The sequence below is a fragment of the Lepidochelys olivacea genome (assembly GCF_965140295.1).
Source record: "Lepidochelys olivacea isolate rLepOli2 genome assembly, chromosome: 1".
Classification (NCBI taxonomy): domain Eukaryota; kingdom Metazoa; phylum Chordata; order Testudines; family Cheloniidae; genus Lepidochelys; species Lepidochelys olivacea.
The window spans coordinates 243,381,846-243,402,282 of NC_140411.1; the positions used below are offsets into that span (position 1 = coordinate 243,381,846).

The window sequence follows — 20,437 nt, forward strand, 5'->3', positions numbered from 1 at the left end:
GCTTGGGTAATGAGGCTGCTGTTCAATATTTCTTTGAGGCTCATTATTCTGTGTGTAACCTACCTTTATTTACTCCATGCCACCCAAACGCTGCAGTGAATACAGAATTATTCATTTCTTTTCTAGAGCATTTGTCATCCATAGTGTGAGAGTGCCTCATAAATATTAATGAATTTATCTCCACAGTGAGATAAGAAATCATTATCATCATAATATTCAAATGGGGAAACTAAGACAAGAGACTTGCCTGATGCTATGCAATGAATCAGTAAGAGTGCCAGAATTAGAACTCAGGACCTTCTTGACTCCCAGCCCGCTCAAACCTCCAGACAACACTGCCTTACTGACAGAAATACTGAGCACACACAGTTCCCACTGACTTTTGTGTCAGTTGTGAGTGCTCAGCACTTCTGCAAATCAGGTCCCAGGTGTCTCAAACTGGGTACTTAGAAAATGAGCACATACAATTAGTGGCCATCTGCCAAAATTTTTGGTTTAAGTGACTTGCATAGCATCACACAGGAATTCTGCAGCAGGGCTAGAAGAGAGTCCTCTCATGTGCATTCACCTGCATTATGACAGGTTTCAGAGTAGCAGCCATGTTAGTCTGTATCTGCAAAAAGAAAAGGAGTACTTGTGGCACCTTAGAGGCTAACACATTTATTTGAGCATAAGCTTTCGTGAGCTACAGCTCACTTCATCGGATGCATAGAATAGAACATATAGTAAGATATATACACATATATATATACACACACACATACAGATAAGTTGGAAGTTACCATACAAATTGTGAGAGGCTAATTAGTTAAGATGAGCTATTATCAACAGGAGAAAAAAAACTTTTGTAGTGATAATCAAGATGGCCCATTTAGACAGTTGACAAGAAGATGTGAGGATACTTATCTAACTAGCCTCTCACAGTTTGTATGGTAACTTCCAACTTATCTGTGTGTGTGTGTGTGTGTGTGTGTTATTATATGTTCCATTCTATGCATCCGATGAAGTGGGCTATAGCCCACAAAAGCTTATGCTCTACTAAATTTGTTAGTCTCTAAGGTGACACAAGTACTCCTATTCTTTTTGTGGAAAAAAAGTATGTATTTGGTATAATTAAAGATAATATCATAATGCATACGCACAAGGGGGTTGAACTAAGGTTGCATGAGCAACCTAAATAATGGCATTTCCGAACTTTTGAGTGTTTGATTTTATGATCTAAAAGATGTTCTTTCAGAACAGATTTTGTATATAATGCCCTAGGTGGTTGTTAGCTATGTGGGTTTTTTTTATTTTTTTAAAGTAAAAACATGTTCTATTATGTGCAGCTGTAACAACTGCCCCATTAACCATTATAATCATCAGGGCCTGAAATAAGAAACTTTGGCATTGTATCACAGAGTTTTACATCACTTGAGTTACGGGACTATATACATTAACTGCCTACAGCAGAAAGCTGTTATCTTGTGGGATGGGGTGGGAGATGGGCTGCTGAGGCCATGTTCTGAATCTGGAAGGGCAGCAGGAGGGAAACTCTTGCCTTGGCTCTCTTTCCTCCAGTAGGGATGTATGTGTGTGGAGGGAAACTCTTGCCCCATATAATCCCCCAGAGAATGGGGCAAGAGAGGCTAATGGGACCTTTTGCTGAATCCAGGGGAGTCTAGTCTGATTTCTTTTCCCCCCGATGTCCCAATGCTGTTCCATCAGCAGTATGGCTGTCTGTTACCAGGGTTCTCACTGCTGCTGCTTTGGCATTGGCATGGGCCCAGCCTTAGATTAGACTGTTTGTGTTCAGTTATTTTTGCATGTTGCCAAAATATTGATGACAATGCACAGAACAGAAGGGAAATTGCGATCTTCAACAATTTATAACCCAAGACTGAACAGAATTTAATAGGACAAAAAATTGGCATTTCACTGGCCCAAAGGCTTTCTCCCTGCCAATTTTTAAAGACAAACACTGCTGCAAACACTGGAGGTGTCAGAGTTTCTCAAAACGGTCACTAGTACCTTTTATAATGGAAAAGGTTAGGCAACCTAAATATAGGAATCCATACCAGCTTCCTCTATGAGTAAAAACAAAATATAAATCCTAGAGTCAGATGAACAAGGGTATATGAGAGAATCATTTTCTCTAGAGACTAGAATTCCACCTTTGCAGCAGTTCATATTGTGGTAGAGGTGTATTCTAATGAGCATACTGTATTATTCCCTCAATAGTGTAGAATGACTCACTCAAAACTACTATAGTCCATTGAATAAAAAAAAATTCTACTTTCGGTAACAATTTTGTAAATGCGTATTATCTCAGTAACAGACTGTCTAACATACTTATCTTTTCCACTTTGAAGGTTGTCGCTATAGCCAAAAGTTAGCATTTAAGTCATCTGTATGAGGCACACATACTCAAATCCATACTTAGATCCCTTAATGAATTCTTGTACAATCAGCAAACAACTATAGCTTGTGCTTAAGAATACCAAAACCAGGTGGATTATAGTATAAAACTTCCTATTGACTCAATAAAAGTTGAGTTGAGGAAGTACAAATTCTATACTGAAGTATTACATTTAAAAATACTCTTGGCATAGCTTGAAAACAGCGGAAGATAGTCTTTTTCAAAAGCTATTTAAAAATAACTGATTCTGGTCTCACATTTCATGCATCAGTCTAGTCCTGCGCACATTTTTATAGATGAGTTATACCTCTGACTTGAGGGGATAGAACAAACACTCCAAAACTTCTGTAGCACATTCACTATAATATCAAACGAGAAAACCCTTCAGAAAATATGGCAATTAAAAATAAAGGTGGCCTTGCTTCAACCACTCAAGCCAAAAGAGATGAGTTACAAACTGCAGTACACCCTCTAGTTTATCTGAGAAGTATTTTTAAGTTTTCCATTCTCAGTTTTCAACAGTCACACTCTTTTTCTTCAAAAGCAGTGGATTGTGAAGGTTGAACAGGAAAGGGTAAACTGCAGTTCTTTCTTATAAATGTAAGGTACTATTTTATGGATTGGGAGACAACAGTAGAGACTTGTCCGTAACAAAGAGGCTTATCGTAAGGGTGCATTCTAACATACTGAGGTTTAGATGACTTTGTCAGCTTTACAGAACTTTAAGGAACACTAAAGAAGTCTACAGCATGTTCAACTACTTCAATGTACAATTTTAATGCTTTTTCCATCTCTCTGTCCATGTGTTGACAGCATTAATTTTCTCTCTACCCCACTCCTCCCTTCTTAGGTCACAATGGATCTACCAGTTTATTTGGTTCATAAGACTCACTTTCACTCTATGCAATAACTTTCCAACAATAACTAACTAGTTAAGATAGGTCATCATTTAAAAGAAGTGAGTGGTATGTTAAATGTACTACAGCTACCCAATTCCAAGAACATTTCAGGATATACTGAGTATTGTATATATTTTAACGAGAAGGTTTGGCGCAGCAATTTGGCAGGAGAGAGTGCTGCCAGAAGATTGGATATGGGATGTATCTCAAGTTGCTTTGGATTCCCACATCAACTTAAGAGCTATTCCTCCCATCCCCCAATGCATCAACTCTCAAAGCAGTGAAATTTATAAGTCAATAAATGTTTTATTAAAATAAAAAGTATGTTTTTAAAGCACTACAGTCTTGCAGTGTCTTAGTGCCAGATCTAGGTCAGATTGTATTAGGTAGCTGAATATGAAGACAGGGCGTGTGGGCTCTTAAGTTAGAGCTTCAAGACTCGAGCCACCTCTCTTTCCATTTTGTAAGAGCTGTTTTTCTATAATTTCTTTTCTTTTTTCAAAAAGGAAAGAGGTTAACACAGAAAAGTTAACTAAATAAATAATGGCTCAAAAAACCACAGTGGAGGAACCACTGCAAGTCCTGCCAATAAAAATATTCCTTCTCTTCAGGGCTGGTTAAACAATTGAAAGTGTTTTTAATGAACTGCTGGCAGTGCTATCCGTCATTGCGCTAAATGGATTCATGCCTCCCTAAATAACCATTTATCTGTAAGGGAGGTCAAAATTTAGGAAGTATTTAAGTCTTAGAAATCTAATCGCTCACCGTTCCCCAACACTTCAATGCTTGGCCATATTGAAGACTCCTTGTGTGAGGGGTGGCAGTGAAAAATATACACAAGTTCAAACTCAACTTCAGTTAGGTTTCAGCAGTGCCAATGAACCAGTCACATGATCTTGAAAAAATCTTCATCTGGCAATACAGCAGCTGTGCTTTGATTCAGGAGATTACTGTTACTTTGGTACTTACTTTTATCCTGGTCTTTCCTTCCTTTCTACTGATTGCTACACTTACTGGTGCCTTGCCTTAAGTTAGACTGTATGCTCTTCAAAGTAGGGCCCATGTCTTACTGAGAATTCATATAGCACATAAGACAATGCGGCCATGATTCTGATTTAGGGCCTTTGGGCACTAATGCAAATAATATCACCAAAGTATAGGAAGAAAATGGATGACAAGGGAGGAAAATATATATTTCATTCCAAGTGGAAAATACTCAATTTAGTCCTAAGTCATGTACACAGCTCCCGGTCAGATGGTTCCTTTGAAGCTTTGAGTGAGAACACAGATAATGGTAATTCTCTGTAGAGAAGTGCAATTTAGTAACTGTCTTTAGATCACCAAAAGCAGAGGTAAAAGGAGAAGTGAGGGGATGTCAATACAGTGCAGGCATAAGGAATGGAAATAAATACTCACTTCATCTCCAGAACCTCCTCCAAATGCTTCCTCCTCTCTGCTCGTAGGCTGGTTAAATGGGTCTCCTTCTCAGCTAAAGACTGCTGGGTAGAGGACAGCTTTGCTTTCATGGACTCCAGTTCTTGCTTCACTTTCTCCATGGCCATCATCAGCTCCTCTACCTAAGAGTTTTTTGTTTTGGTTTATTTTTTGAGGTGGGAGGTAAGGGGGAGGAGAAGAGGAAAAACAGAAAAACAATACAACATGATGAATAGAAATTTACTGGACATCACAACTGAGATTAGAGCCAAGAGTCTGCAGACAGGCATGTAAATAAAGGTGTACAGTATACTGCATATAAGGGAGAGAAAGGGAGGGAAAGAAGGTGCAAGTATGATCTGCATACATAAGCTGGGCCTACATTTGACTTTTTAATTATGCTTTAACACGTTAATTAGCAGATGTCGATTCACACAATTTGGTCACTGAAAATCTACAATTTAAAGACCAAACTGCAAATCTTCAACTCAAATATTATTTCTGCCTTAACATATATATGTGAAAGCTGGAAATCCCACCAAAGATATAGAAAGATGTCTAAATGCCTTCAGAAGCAAATATCTGAGGAAAATACCAGGTATTAAATGGAATTAATTTATAATAAATGCCAAGGTTTTTCAGGGAATTCAGTAAATTCTCACCTCCAAAGTTACCTGGAAAAGAAGACAGAAATATGTGGGATGTGCGTTAAGAATGAAGCTAGACAGTCTGGCAGGAGTGCCACTGTGCAGCTGGAGGAACACATAAATGGGGCCAAATGAAAGAACCCCTCCATCAAACAGTCATTAGAGAGGGCTAACTTATGGGACTTAACAACAAAGAGGATATGCGAAAATCAGCCCAGGATAGACAAGGATGGTGGAGGCTTGTTCTTGCCCTATGTGATGTCTGACAGTGTGGGAATGATTCAAATTCAGAACTAACATGATTGTAAATTTTTGTGTAAACATTACACAGATCTCCTTCCTAGTCATGTTTTACCCAAGGCTGCACTAGAAAAAATGTTTGGGTCCGACCTTAGCTAGAATTTACGATTGTGTTAATTAACAGGCGTTAAAACACAACTAAACATTCAAGTACTAATGTATTCTAACACAGAAACATTACCAGATATTATTTTAATAATTTTGCAATAATCTCAGGAGGCATGAAGATTTCTTGCACCCAGACTCTTCAATTTAGCATGCCCTAAACAACCCCCCAGTCATAACCAACTCCTCAGGGAGGGCTCAGCAAAGAGTGACATGAGTGTTTTAAAATGTGTCTCCAATGGGAAGAATACAGGTCTTAATATTGCCTATAGGTAAACAATATTTTCTGGGTTAAACCTGAAAAAACTGCATTACACTGAACTAGTGACCGCACCTCCTCTCCACACCTTAAATAAATTCCTAATGTTACATTAAACTCAGCTCCCACCAACATCTCTTTACAAGGGTGATTCAGACTTGATACTGACTAGGCAAGCACTGAAAGATGTACTGTATGAAGAACAGCAACCTGGTTTCTAGAAAATTCAGTATGCATACATGTAGGTAGACCCATTTGGCTAGGGTATAGCACATCTCTCTCTAGTCATATGTATTTGAGTGCAAAAAATATTTCCATTTTTTTACCATTTATTCTCAAGAAACATTTTAGTTCTAAAGACAAAGGTTTCATTTTTCACCGTAGAGCTTAACCATTATATTATAAACCTGATTTCCAAATAAAAACTGCAGTTCTTAGCTCAAGATGTGCAGAAATGAGTTCTCCCAGAGATCACAAAAATGAAAGAAACCTTAAGTGACACAAAGTTAAAATGAAACTCACTGTAAACTGGTTAACATACGTAAAATAGCCAGTTTTATTCATCCAAACCAGACTTTTCCTGTCTGAGGTAGAGTACTATTTTTGTGCAAAACAGATCAGATGCTCTGTCTTGAAACTGGACAGAGAAAAATTCCATAGAATGGAAAAAGTAGTGTGGTTAAAAAAAAATGCAAATAAAAAGTGTGTAAGTAGTGGTGAAAAGCAGAAAGAAACATCAGCAAGGAAACTGAAGATAACGTCTAGAAAAAGGGAAAAGCAGGGAAGCCAAGGTGTATAGTGTATCAGATATTTCCATTGGATGGTTCCACAACCGGAATGATCTGGGTAAACATTTTGTTTTTAATTGGGGGAGGGGGAAAGGGTGTGTGCCAACCACAAAACCATCTTTTTAGTAACAAAAAGTAACCTCAACTAAACAAGTGCATAGCCAACTTCAACAAGCACAAGGGCTTATGTCAGTCTTCTACTTGCCAAGATGTAATCTTTGTGGCAACAAACCTTTCCCTAATTAGGGGGAGAAGGTTTTCAGCATCCACCAATCCATTCCTAGTCATATTACAAGTCTGCAAAACTAACACCAAGGACTGGCTTGATGTAGGCCTGCAGCATCCATGACGAATCTGGGTTATTAACAGGGTACACTGATGCCAGCAGCTGATATCTGGGCCCAGGCTCCTCATGCAGAGTAGTAAGATCTAAACTCTTGTAACCAGAAAGGATTGAATTCTTTCCATTATCGCAGTTTGCTAATCTTTTTGAACTATTCCATTTGGCAATTCCCTTAATTGTATGTTTTTGCTAAATTACCGTATTCATGAAAAGCAAACAGAAAATTAGGTCTCCTAATGCCTCAGGCAGGTGGAAAACAGCTGGCCACTATAATGTACTAATGAACTAGTTCACTGAACTGTCACCATCTCTCATTGTGCAGAAAGAGAAGTGATAGTCACCCCGTGATTTTATGTTCAGCTTTTTCTTAGAAAAGATACAACTGTGACAAACAGTGATGAATACATTTATAATACTCCTCTCTCAGATACACACAATTATGCACATTCTGGTTATTTCATTGGGAATATTTCAACTAAACTTAAACAGGAAAGAACAATATTAGTGAGATGGTGACTCATGAATTTTGCTGCACCCAAGTCCTTGCATATCCCAGGAGCCAGTGCTGGAGCGAGTGGCACAGGAGCATTGATTGTAGGCAACTTGTGTGTCATTTTATTTATTTATTCATAATTAATGCTACTTTTGATTTTTTTCCATAAGATCTCATACAGTTACTTATGTAACAGGAAATGTTGAAGATAAATTTGATGTTCAGAATTATGCCAGTGATATATGTCCATCATCAAAAGATTTTTTTTTACATTAATGCTAGGAGAACTGTACTTGACTAATGTAATTTAGCCGCCTGACAATTCAGCATACTGCATATTTACAGCATGGACTTTGAGGAACTTGGTGTGAACTCAGGATATAGCAAGGTTTATACAGGTCTTCCTCGCTTCTAAACAGACATTTTTCTTCACTGAAGCTGGACTGGCTTTCTCAGTCATCCACACCTTCTGACTCATGGAGTCCAATTTGCCTTCCTCCAGGTTGTCTAAGATTCTCCTGAAGTCTTGTTATTTTTCTTTTGCTTCATTTACATCTACCCTCAAATTTACATTGGGGTAACTTTCTCCATTTAGCTGAAGACTAGATCTTGCTCCTTCTTTAGACTATTGACATACACCCAAAGGTCTCAGAGGTCATTTGAAAATGAGATATGCCATTCCCTTCTCAGATGAGTTGTCCACGCAGCTTTTAGATCCTGCCGTCTCATGAGCAGGGGACTGAGCTTGAGCCCTGAATTCAGATCCTGCTTTGTAGTATATTGCCAGGACAGCACAGATACAGTGCTTTTCACGTCATGAGAAGTTAAATTTTAATATGCAATATTGCATCCTTAAAAAGAGCCAGGTTTATCATCTTGCTGCTTTAAAAGGAAAGAATTCAGTTTTTGATTTAAAGGACAATGGGACAGACATCAATGTTCAATATTCATTTCAAATGCTATTGACAGGATAAGAAGAGTTGGAATTTGGGAGAATACAGATGGTAGGTACCCACTATTAGCAACAATCTTAGCATTAGCATTGTGCAAATCTAGCACAGTTTTTATTTTCCAAAATTCCAGGCTGACATGGTATATTTTCAGTGACTGAATTTGATCACATTGAGCAATACACTTTTTCCATATGATTAATGTGAAAAGCATCATGGGACACAAGACAAAAAAGATGTTATAAACCTTCACTTCTGACTTACAATAGAAAACTCACATCAAATCAAAAAGGACTTCAAATCAGAAGTCAGGAGTGAGATAAAAATTTGCCAGGGAAGAAAAAAGTAACCTCCTCACCATCTGTCATTCTCTCATATCTCTCAGAGAATGCTCTCCTAGTCCTTTCAGATCTGCTGCCCCACCCCCCTGGATTTTTTTTTTTAACAGAATTGAGATTAAATAGGCACTATACATTTCTGCCATTACTTTTCACTGAATTGAACTGATGAGAGGGCATGGGAGACAGTCAGAGGGAAAGGAAAGAATCCTGGATCACATAAACTTACTTGAGACCCAGAAAGCTTTCCAAGAGCAGATGTTAAGACATGGAAAAAGCACAGGCTGAGGCTGGGACTTAGAATCACAGAATATAAGGGTTGGAAGGGACCTCAGGAGGTCACCTAGTCCAACCCCCTGCTCAAAGCAGGACCAATCCCCAACTAAATCATCCCAGACAGGGCTTTGTCAAGCCTGACCTTAAAAATATCTAAGGAAGAAGATTCCACCACCTCCCTAGGTAACGCATTCCAGTGTTTCACCACCCTCCTAGTGAAAAAGTTTTTCATAATATCCAATCTAAACCTCCCCCACTGCAACTTGAGACCATTACTCCTTGTTCTGTCATCAGCTACTACTGAGAACAGTCTAGATCCATCCTCTTTGGAATCCCCTTTCAGGTAGTTGAAAGCAGCTATCAAATCCCGCCTCATTCTTCTCTTCTGCAGACTAAACAATCCCAGTTCTCTCAGCCTCTCCTCATAAGTTATGTGTTCCAGACCCCTAATCATTTTTGTTGCCCTTCGCTGGACTCTTTCCAATTTTTCCATGTCCTTCTTGTAGTGTGGGGCCCAAAACTGGACACAGTACTCCAGATGAGGCCTCACCAATGCCGAACAGAGGGGAACGATCACGTCCCTCGATCTGCTGGCAATGCCCCTATGTATACATCCCAAAAAGCCATTGGCCTTCTTGGCAACAAGGGCACACTGTTGACTCATATCCAGCTTCTAGTCCACTGTAACCCCTAGGTCCTTTTCTGCAGAACTGCTGCCGAGCCATTCGGTCCCTAGTCTGTAGTGGTGCATGGGGTTCTTCCGTCCTAAGTGCAGGACTCTGCACTTGTCCTTGTTGAACCTCATCAGATTTCTTTTGGCCCAATCTTCTAATTTGTCTAGGTCCCTCTGTATCCTATCCCTACCCTTCAGCGTATCTACCTCTCCCTCCCAGTTTAGTGTCACCTCAAAACTTGCTGAGGGTGCAATCCACACCATCCTCCAGATCATTTATGAAGATATTGAACAAAACCGGCCCGAGGACTGACCCTTGTGGCACTCTACTTGATACCGGCTGCCAACTAGACATGGAGCCATTGATCACTACCCGTTGAGCCCGACAATCTAGCCAACTTTCTATCCACCTTATAGTCCATTCATCCAGCCCATACTTCCTTAACTTGCTGGCAAGAATACTGTGGGAGACGGTGTCAAAAGCTTTGCTAAAGTCAAGGAACAACATGTCCACCGCTTTCCCCTCATCCACAGAGCCAGTTATCTCGTCATAGAAGGCAATTAGATTAGTCAGGCATGACTTGCCCTTGGTGAATCCATGCTGACTGTTCCTGATCACTTTCCTCTCCTCTAAGTGCTTCAGAATTGATTCCTTGAGGACCTGCTCCATAATTTTTCCAGGGACTGAGGTGAGGCTGACTGGCCTGTAGTTCCCAGGATCCTCCTTCTTCCCTTTCTTAAAGATGGGCACTACATTAGCCTTTTTCCAGTTGTCCGGGACTTCCCCGGATCACCATGAGTTTTCAAAGATAATGGCCAATGGCTCTGCAATCACATCCGCCAACTCCTTTAGCACTCTCGGATGCAGCGCATCTGGCCCCATGGACTTGCGCTTGTCCAGCTTTTCTAAATAGTCCCAAACCACTTCTTTCTCCACAGAGGACTGGTCACCTCCTCCCCATTCTGTGCTGCCCAGTGCAGTAGTCTGGGAGCTGACCTTGTTCATGAAGACAGAGGCAAAAAAAGCATTGAGTACATTAACTTTTTCCACATCCTCTGTCACTAGGTTGCCTCCCTCATTCAGTAAGGGGCCCACACTTTCCTAGACTTTCTTCTTGTTGCTAACATACCTGAAGAAACCCTTCTTGTTACTCTTAACATCTCTTGCTAGCTGCAACTCCAGGTGTGATTTGGCCTTCCTGATTTCACTCCTGCAACCCCGAGCAAAATTTTTATACTCCTCCCTGGTCATTTGTCCAATCTTCCACTTCTTGTAAGCTTCTTTTTTGTGTTCAAGATCAGCAAGGATTTCACTGTTAAGCCAAGCTGGTCGCCTGCCATATTTACTATTCTTTCTACACATCGGGATGGTTTGGCCCTGTAAGCTCAATAAAGATTCTTTAAAATACAGCCAGCTCTCCTGGACTCCTTTCCCCCTCATGTTATTCTCCCAGGAGATCTTGCCCATCAGTTCCCTGAGGGAGTCAAAGTCTGCTTTTCTGAAGTCCAGGGTCCATATTCTGCTGCTCTCCTTTCTTCCCTGTGTCAGGATCCTGAACTCAACCATCGCATGGTCGCTGCCTCCCAGGTTCCCATCCACTTTATTTTCCCCTACTAATTCTTCCCTGTTTGTGAGCAACAGGTCAAGAAGAGCTCTGCCCCTAGTTGGTTCCTCCAGCACTTGCACCAGGAAATTGTCCCCTACCCTTTCCAAAAACTTCCTGGATTGTCTGTGCACCACTGTATTGCTCTCCCAGCAGATATCAGGGTGATTGAAGTCTCCCATGAGAACCAGGGCCTGTGATCTAGTAACTTCCGTGAGTTGCCGGAAGAAAGCCTCGTCCACTTCATCCCCCTGGTCCGGTGGTCTATAGCAGACTCCCACCACGACATCACCCTTGTTGCTCACACTTCTAAACTTAATCCAGAGACACTCAGGTTTTTCTGCAGTTTCATACTTGAGCTCTGAGCAGTCATATTGCTCCCATACATACAGTGCAACTCCCCCACCTTTTCTGCCCTGCCTGTCCTTCCTGAACAGTTTATATCCATCCATGACAATACTCCAGTCATGTGAGTTATCCCACCAAGTCTCTGTTACTCCAATCACATCATAATTCCTTGACTGTGCCAGGACTTCCAGTTCTCCCTGCTTGTTTCCCAGGCTTCTTGCATTTGTGTATAGGCACTTGAGATAACTCACTGATCATCCCCCTTTCTCAGTATGAGGCAGGAGATCTGCCCTCTCGCACGCTCCTGCTTCCTCCCGGTATCCCACTTCCACACTTACCTGAGGGCTTTGGTCTCCTTCCCCCGGTGAACCTAGTTTAAAACCCTCCTCACTAGGTTAGCCAGTCTGCTTGCAAAGATGCTCTTCCCTCTCTTCTTAAGTATGTTTAACTAACTTCAGAAACATATTATAAGGAAAAAAAACCACTGGGCCTGACATAGTGTGCTGTGCCAGCGGGATCAGATGGTTTGCTTAAATCATAAGCTAATAAACCTTTTTGCAAAATAAAGAGGGAATGAATTATGGTTTCACAACAGACCCATTTTCTTTAAGAAAGCAGTGGGTTGCTTTAGGTGCTGTCAAAGACTACATCCAAGACATTTTTCAACTGTGTTGTCTATTGTGCTGAATAGAGAAAACAATTTTCTGAACTCTCACACAGATACTTGGAAAACTGTCCAGTCATCACTTCTTGGGAGAGGCGAATGCAAGAACTTCAGAAAAGGTTAAAAAAAAAAAAAAAGATTAACCAGTAGTATGCATAATTTTCATCAATCAATAAAAGTTAAAATCACTCATGCTATGAGAAGTCAAGGAAGGCCCTCAATTGAACAGAACTGCTGAAAGTCCTGCTGCATTGGCGGGCATGGCTATGAAACAAGCATGTAGTTGGGATTCTGCCTCCACCATGTGAGATGGAGCTTTTCTTCAGTGACAGCCCTGTCAAACCCGACACCCACATATGTGTTAGAAAACCTGCTGGTGAAGGGATTATGGCCACTGGGTTGTCAATTATGAAGATCTGATAACCACTAAAGGCATGTGGCCATTCTCCAAAAAAAAAAAAAAATCATATTTTTGGAGTTTAACATACCCACCCAAAATACACACACATCATATATCATTTTAAAGCTTATTTTACTTAAGTTTAGATGAAGTATGATGTGGAGCTGTCAAGTGCTGCCATACACCTCTCGGTGAGATGAAACAATGGTAGTCAAAATGAGCTAGTGTCATTTTCTGCAGTTTTAGAAATACTGCAGCATGACTATGACCCACCTTGAAGTGGGGTTTATTGGTCAAAGCTACCAAATGACAACATATTAGAAGATTTTTCTGAGTTTTGCATGGGTAAGTATTTTTTTCCAAAAATGATGAAGCTGTTTTCCTATGGTAAAAATGGTGAATACCAATATTTTGCAACATATAACATTTAATGTGTTCATATCGCATACTCTTAATTGTCAAAGTATCACAAATGTGATTGTAATAGTTTTCTATATTTTAAGTTGAAATTTGCTGACTAGATAAATCTTAAACTGAAGGTTGTGTACCAGTAGCAATAGATTGCTTGCCCACAGTTTGTACTGCATACTGGGTAGATATAAATGCACATGAATCCTAATATAATGCTTCTGCATTTGTAAACTTTTGATTGTACAATTTAGCACTTAATCTGCCTGGTAGAAGGTTTTAGACTCAATGACTCAGACTTTAAAGCCAGAGGGGACCATCATGATCATCTAGTCTGACCTCCTGCACGTTGCAGGCCCCAGACCATTGCCCACTCACTCCTGTTATAGACCCATAACCTCTGGCTTAGTTACTGAAGTCCTCAAATCATGATTTAAAGATTTCAAGTTACAGAGAATCCACCATTTACACTAGATTAAACCTGCAAGTGACCCATGCCCCATTCTGCAGAGGAAGGCGAGAAACCCCTAGGATCACTGTCAATGTGACCCAGAGGAAAATTCCTTCCTGTAGCAATATGGTGATCAGTTAGACCCTGAGCATGTGGGCAAGGCCCATCATTCAGACACCTGGGAAAGAATTTTCTGTAGTAACTCAGAGCCCTCTCCATCTAGTGTCCCATCACCAGCCAATGGAGATACTTGCTGCTAGCAGTTGCCGACTGGCTACATACCATTGTAGGCAGTCTCATCATAACATCCCCTCCGTAAATTTATCAAGCTCAGTCTTGAAGCTAGTTAGGTTTTTTTGCCCTCACTGCTCCCTTTGGAAGGCTGTTGCAGAACTTCACTCCTTTGATGGTTAGAAACCTTCATCTAATTTCAAGCCTAAATTTGTTGATGGCCTGTTTACATCCATTTGTTCTTGTGTCCACATTGGCGCTTAACTTAAATAACTCCTCTCCCTCCTATTTATCCCTCTGATGTATTTACAGAGAGCAATCATATCCCCCTCTCAGCCTACTTTTGGTTAGGCTAAACAGCCCAAGCTCTTTGAGTCTCCTCTCATAACGGTAGGTTTTCCATTCCTCTGATCATACTAATAACCCTTCCCTGCACCTGTTCCAGTTTGAGTTCATCTTTCTTAAACATGGGAGATCAGAACTCAAAGTATTCCAGATGAGGTCTCACCAATGCCTTGTATAATGGTACTAACACCTCCTTGTCTCTACTGGAAATAATTTGCCTGATGGTGAGGTATTTAATTTGCAATTGCCTTTGCATGCAGTACTAGTTTTGAAATATTCTAGAAACTAGCTTTTTAATTCAGTGACACTTACGCACAGGTCAGTGTTAGTGTGAGCGATGACAATAAACAGCTTCACACTGGGCTTCAACCAAAGTGCTCACCAAATAAAAATGGCAATTTTGATTCTAACATTTAGATCTAATTTATATCTAATTTATCACAAGTCTGTATACTTGTACAAAATGAAAAATGGTGGAAATGACAGTAATGGTAACAATATACTTTGGGAATTTTACTTCTACAGGGAAGATACAGTAGTATATTAAGACATGGAGAATACAAGCCCCCTAATTCTTACATCCAAGAGAGAAAGACTCTCCACAAACTTTGTCTTGACAAACAATCATGCTTTCTTAAATCAAAAGAATGAAAAACTGTCAAAAGCCACCAGTGCTGTACAGAATTCTGTGATGCTGGCAGCAGAAACCAGGAGAGATTAATTATATTGGCAACTACTGGATGAGATTTACATGACGTGCCACCAATCACAGGGTACTCTATAACAGGGGTTGCTTTCAGACATATATCAAGTTGATTTTGACACCTGTCAAAGTGGTACTGAACCCAGGAAAGAAAACAATCTGAATCTGATCAGAGAGCATCATGTTCACCTGTTTCTATAGCCACCAGAGCAAGCATGTCCTCCAGCAATTAGTCCTGTTGCATTGTTTGCTTGAGAAAAACACACAAGAAAGGCAGGAAACGTCATAAAATAGAAACCTTTGAGAAAGCAACCAAGGGAGGCAGCACTTCAAAGATATGACATGTTGCTCAGAGTACTTGTGGAAGACTTGATTGTCAAGGATGCAGTCTATCACTCAACATGCCTTTCTTCCTCTGTGAGCAAAACAAATCTTAAAGCAAAACCATCTAGTTATGATGCAACAATACAGTCAGCTTATGATATTGCATTTTATCAGGTGATTGAAGAGATGGACAATGATCTTATGTTCAACAAGAAGACTCTTCTCATGTCCAAGGTTCTATGAAGATATAAAGCTCTTTTACCGTCAGATATAGAAACTTCAATATATTCCAGTAGCAAATTACAGGCAAGATTAGAAAAACACTATGGTTCTGCAATTTCATTCCATTCAAGCATGGAGAAGGCAAGTCTATCATTGTTCTATGCAGTGTTTTACATTACCTGATGCTATCCAAGCTGCTAATAATCTAAAGCAGGAATTTAAGTCATTTGAATGTTTTGTTGATGTTATGGATAGCATTGTGGATGCCAAACTAGCTGAGATGGCCACAGTCTATATGACAATTCTGAAATGTAAGGTAGCGTCAGCAGCTTTAGGACAGCAGCATGGTGATCAGATCCTGGATCAGCAGCTGTATGCTGTTGCTCAGAAAATGAATGGGACCTCCCAAATAAACTTGGCACCAATGTGATCCACATGGGTGGTTTTCATACCCTGAGCTGTTTTACTGCATGTATTGGGAAATTTTGGGGAGACGCTGGATTGCTAGCTTTTTTTGTTGATTCCAGTATGTATGCAGCTTGTACTGCAGATCACATGCTTGCTGGTAAACAATTTAACCATGCTCTATATGGCTTCACTCTAGCACTTGATGCTCTGTGTGCTCTGAAACTTTATTCATTTGTTAAATTGTATGAGCAGGAAGGAGTATACTCATGTAGTTCCAGCATTTATCTTACAAATATTGGCTGACACTCAAAAGGTGTTTGAGTCTGAAGACACTGAATCCTTACAAAATGTCATTAAAGGGTTTGATGAGGCTTTAACAGCATATGCTTCCATTATTGGAGAACGGTATGGGGGGATGCCCAGTCTTCCACATTCAAGTTCTGGGATCATTTTCTCCAGGTTATGCAGATACTACTTCTAAATGTCCACGCAGAGCAAGAGGGTCATTAGAAATTTCACCTAGATACTGTGACAAAGCTCTGTCCTTGCCTCCGTGGGTCCCACGTTTCCTGGCAGATTTTACTAGCCTTAGAGACTCACTGTGACCCTCCACGTAACCCTTCTCTCTCTAGAGACAAGGGTCACAGTCTACTGAGCCATTTTCATCATATGCCAGCGAGGGAGGTGAGGAGAAGTTATCCTTCCTTGCACAGTCTCTGTTGTCTCCCAGTCTCAGTGATTAATCAGGGGGCAAAGGTGGCGGGGGGGAGCCCAGGCCCACCCTCTACTCCAGGCTCCAGCCCAGGGACCCTAATAGTAACAGCTATGGTAGCTGACCTTTTAGAAACATGACATGTACAATTCCCTGGGCTACATCCCCCCACAGCAGCCCTCATTTCCTCAAGCTCCACTTCACCCTTACCTCAGTGCCTCCTTCCTTGTGCCCAATATGGTGTGTATTACTCAGTCTCTCCGACATTGCAACTTCCTCCCACAACTCCTGACATGCACACCCACCTGACTAACTGGGAGGCTTTTAACTAGTTTCAGCCAGCCCCTGATTGGCTTCAGGTGACCCAACCAACCTAGCCTTCTCCCTGCATTCTGGAAAGTTCTTAATTAGCTCCAGGTGTCTTAACTGACCTGGAGCAGCTGCCATTTCACTTATCCTGGTACCAGGGATTTGTTTAGCCTGGAGGTAATATATCTATCTCCCACTACTTTTCTATAGCCATCTGGCCTTGCCCCGTCACAATACACAAAAGTGCCATGCTTACATACTTCTTTACTGCAAACAGGCCTCGCTATGCCAAGTGGATACCAATCTACGTCCTTGATATGTTAAATCTCCCTGAAGAAGTAAAGAGTGCCTTTGAATTTGGGGAATTTGCTATGCATCAGACTCCTGGTTCTTTCAATGGAATTTGGAGTCACATGGGCACAGAGTCAACAAAGATTCAAAGACAGTAGTAGGATTGTAGGACTCACAAGAAAGAAGCCGGCCCTTGTCAAATGGACCCTTACAAGACATGTCCTCAGTGAATATACAAAAGCCATGAGAGAAAGAAGGGGCCTAAGAAGAAGTAATGAAGATGAAGTCCACAAACAAGTCCTTGACTCTGCATTGCAGAGTGATGAAGAACATACTATACCTCTTATCAGTCATGTCACCAATAATATGACAAACCCTGGATCACATTCAGAGGTGCTTATCTACATTCCTACTGACCTGCATGTAACATCAGACAAATAAGATCGCTAATGAAAATAACATTTGGTGGTGAAAAACAAATGGAGAGATTTGTGAGAGGTGCACTTGATTCTGATGGGAGACATAGCTACTTCAGCTCAGTCAAGAAATCTGGCATTAAAACATTTGCTGACGAGGCCAAGACCACCAAATTTAAGTGGGGGCAAGGAAACACTCTATGTAGCTTCTTTGGCCATGAAGTGACTATTCCTGTCAGTCTTTGCCTACTTAAAAAAAAGCTAAAGTAATAAAGAACAGTACAGGGGCAGAAAGACAATGTGTATTTTAGGCAAAAAGCTATAATTATCTCAATGACACAAAGTCTCCAACAAACACCCTTGCTTTTGCCCTCTGTATCAGCTTTACACAAGCACCAAATCTAAAAGGGCTCTGACTCTGTTCTCTAGGAAAGCTTCTCTTCTCCCCATTCCTCCCCCCGCAGTGCAACAGTGGAAGGTAAAGACCTAGTTACTAAAACATCTCTTTTGGGATATGTTTTTATATCATTGATGATTTTCTTTTTGTTTTGTTCTTTGTTTGGGTAAGGAAAATCAAATACAATTGACTAGATGTAGGACAGAAGAGATTATAACTTCCACTTTTTGGCCTATTAGACCTATATTGTCCCATACTGAAGGAATTTAAGATGCTCCTATTCCAGTTGCCTATGACAGAGATCAGTTCCCACTTACAATGAAATAAGTGTACATCAGTATAAATCAAATGACAAGTGACTAGTCTAGGAATAAATTGATGGGGACATTTTATAATTGGTTTAAACATTTGCTTTAGGGAAAGAGTGAAAGCAATTCAACGAAGCTTCTAAAAAATTACTAGAAACCAAGTATTGATTGGCAAGAATATAGCATATGGTCATTTAACCTCACTAAAGGGCTTCTCCTAACCCAAAGAAAAGGACAGGAAAGGGGTATGTAATATCATAGGTCTTACTCATTTTCAGCTGCTATACCTGGATGTATTCTTCATTCATTTATATTTCAAAAGAAAATCAGAACTACATTTCTGGCATATAATCAACCAGTTAAATGAAAATGAATGAAATATATGAGTGCGTGTACATACATATACACACACTTGCACTCTAAAACCAAATTTGGTTTGGCGGCATTTTATGAGAAGGAGTTTCACTGAAAACATCCAGGAGAGGTTCAGCCAAAGAGAATGTAAACTGCTTATAAAAATCAGTGGGAAGCCATCTGGCTCCAGCAGTTCCACCTCCAGCCATAGCTTGGATTACTGCCTTGAACGCCAATAATTTGGTTTATCAAACTTCTCAGTAAGAGATAACTGAAGAAGGGCCAAGGACTCATTAAAAGCAAACTGTCCATCTGTTACATATCGGAGTCAAAATACTGACATATTCCTACAGGCAAAGTCTCTAATTTTATAGAGCACTGCTGTAGGTAGGTGGTCCACCTGCATTTCCATTATCAACATCTATACACAGTGACCTATATCTCTGGTAGAGGAACTCACTTAATTTACAAGAGCTCATGCTATTAAAGAATTTTTCCCAACATCCAACACATCTGAAAAGAAAAGTATTTTGTATTTTGACTGTCTTTCAGTTACAGGAGTACAGAGTAAAAAAGGGTGTTTGAATTTCTTTTGTACGCCTGGAACATCTATGATTAAAATAAATTTTAGACGATAATGCATAATAACCACATTTTAATTTTGTTTAATTTCTCTACCCTTACAATATGGAAAGGCAACCAGGGTAATAAGCATTAGGAAATGATTACAAAGGGCCAGTCTGGTGGTCTAATGGCAGCTACTATTTTGGGAGAAGGGGCAAAATGGAATTTGGGTCTGAAATTCCTCTTGCATTGCTCTTTAGTGACGCCTTCTGAGTAATACTGAGCGCTGGGTTCTTGAGGGAGCTGAATCTAAATGGCTGGGCATTCACAAAAGGAAATCTCTGAAAGTGGTGGACAGCATTACGGGAGGAAAATGAGTGAAGAGATCCCGGGCGAGTCTTTTTTTTTCGTTCACTAATAAGTTATCAGAATTTTTCCTGGTCAATTGATGCTATGAATTATGCCATGGACACATATGATACAGAATTTTAGGTGCCTTGATAACATCTCAACATTCCTTACTGATGTAACATGAGCCCTGAAAGAGTCCTGAATCTCATTAGAATAATTTAAACAGAGGGCAGAGGAGGAAAGAATTAACACAAGAAAATATATTTAAACAGCACACTATTGATGTAAACTCTTAACTGCCAGAAAATCCACAATTTAGCCTCCTATGTCCTTATCAAACCCTCTTCAGTAAACACAGGGCAGAGATACATGTAGTGGCCAGGTTTAATAGGGTTAAAGATAGAAGCAACGTGTGCAAATCTGTGTGCATGAATTTAAGCACCCCAATTAAAGTATCCTGATTTGCAGAGGTGCTGAGCATAAACATCTTTAAAAGAAGTCATTGTTAGATTTAAAATCAGGCCACTAATTTAGAAGTCTAACTTTAGGTCACTATATTTTAGAAGAAAATGGCCGCAGTTTCGGCTATATGTTTGAATGCTTCAGATTTTCAAAATCAGGTCCTAATACTATTTAAGATTATTTGGGCTGGTAGGAGGAGAGAGATTCCATTAACAGTTGGTTCCCGTGAGAGAACAAAACTGGGTTCCTGTCACTTACAACC

At 40.3% G+C, this 20,437-nt stretch overlaps 1 protein-coding gene across 6 annotated transcripts in view; it reads right to left on the minus strand.

Annotated features, from left to right (window-relative positions):
• Window positions 1-20,437, minus strand: part of ERC1 (ELKS/RAB6-interacting/CAST family member 1) — a 546,576-nt gene that overhangs the window by 188,454 nt on the left and 337,685 nt on the right. For all 6 annotated transcript variants that reach the window (XM_084634612.1, XM_084634613.1, XM_084634610.1 and 3 more), the window contains one exon: window positions 4,714-4,874. In XM_084634612.1, the coding sequence (XP_084490738.1) occupies window positions 4,714-4,874 (161 nt within the window). The remainder of the gene's footprint in view (window positions 1-4,713; window positions 4,875-20,437) is intronic.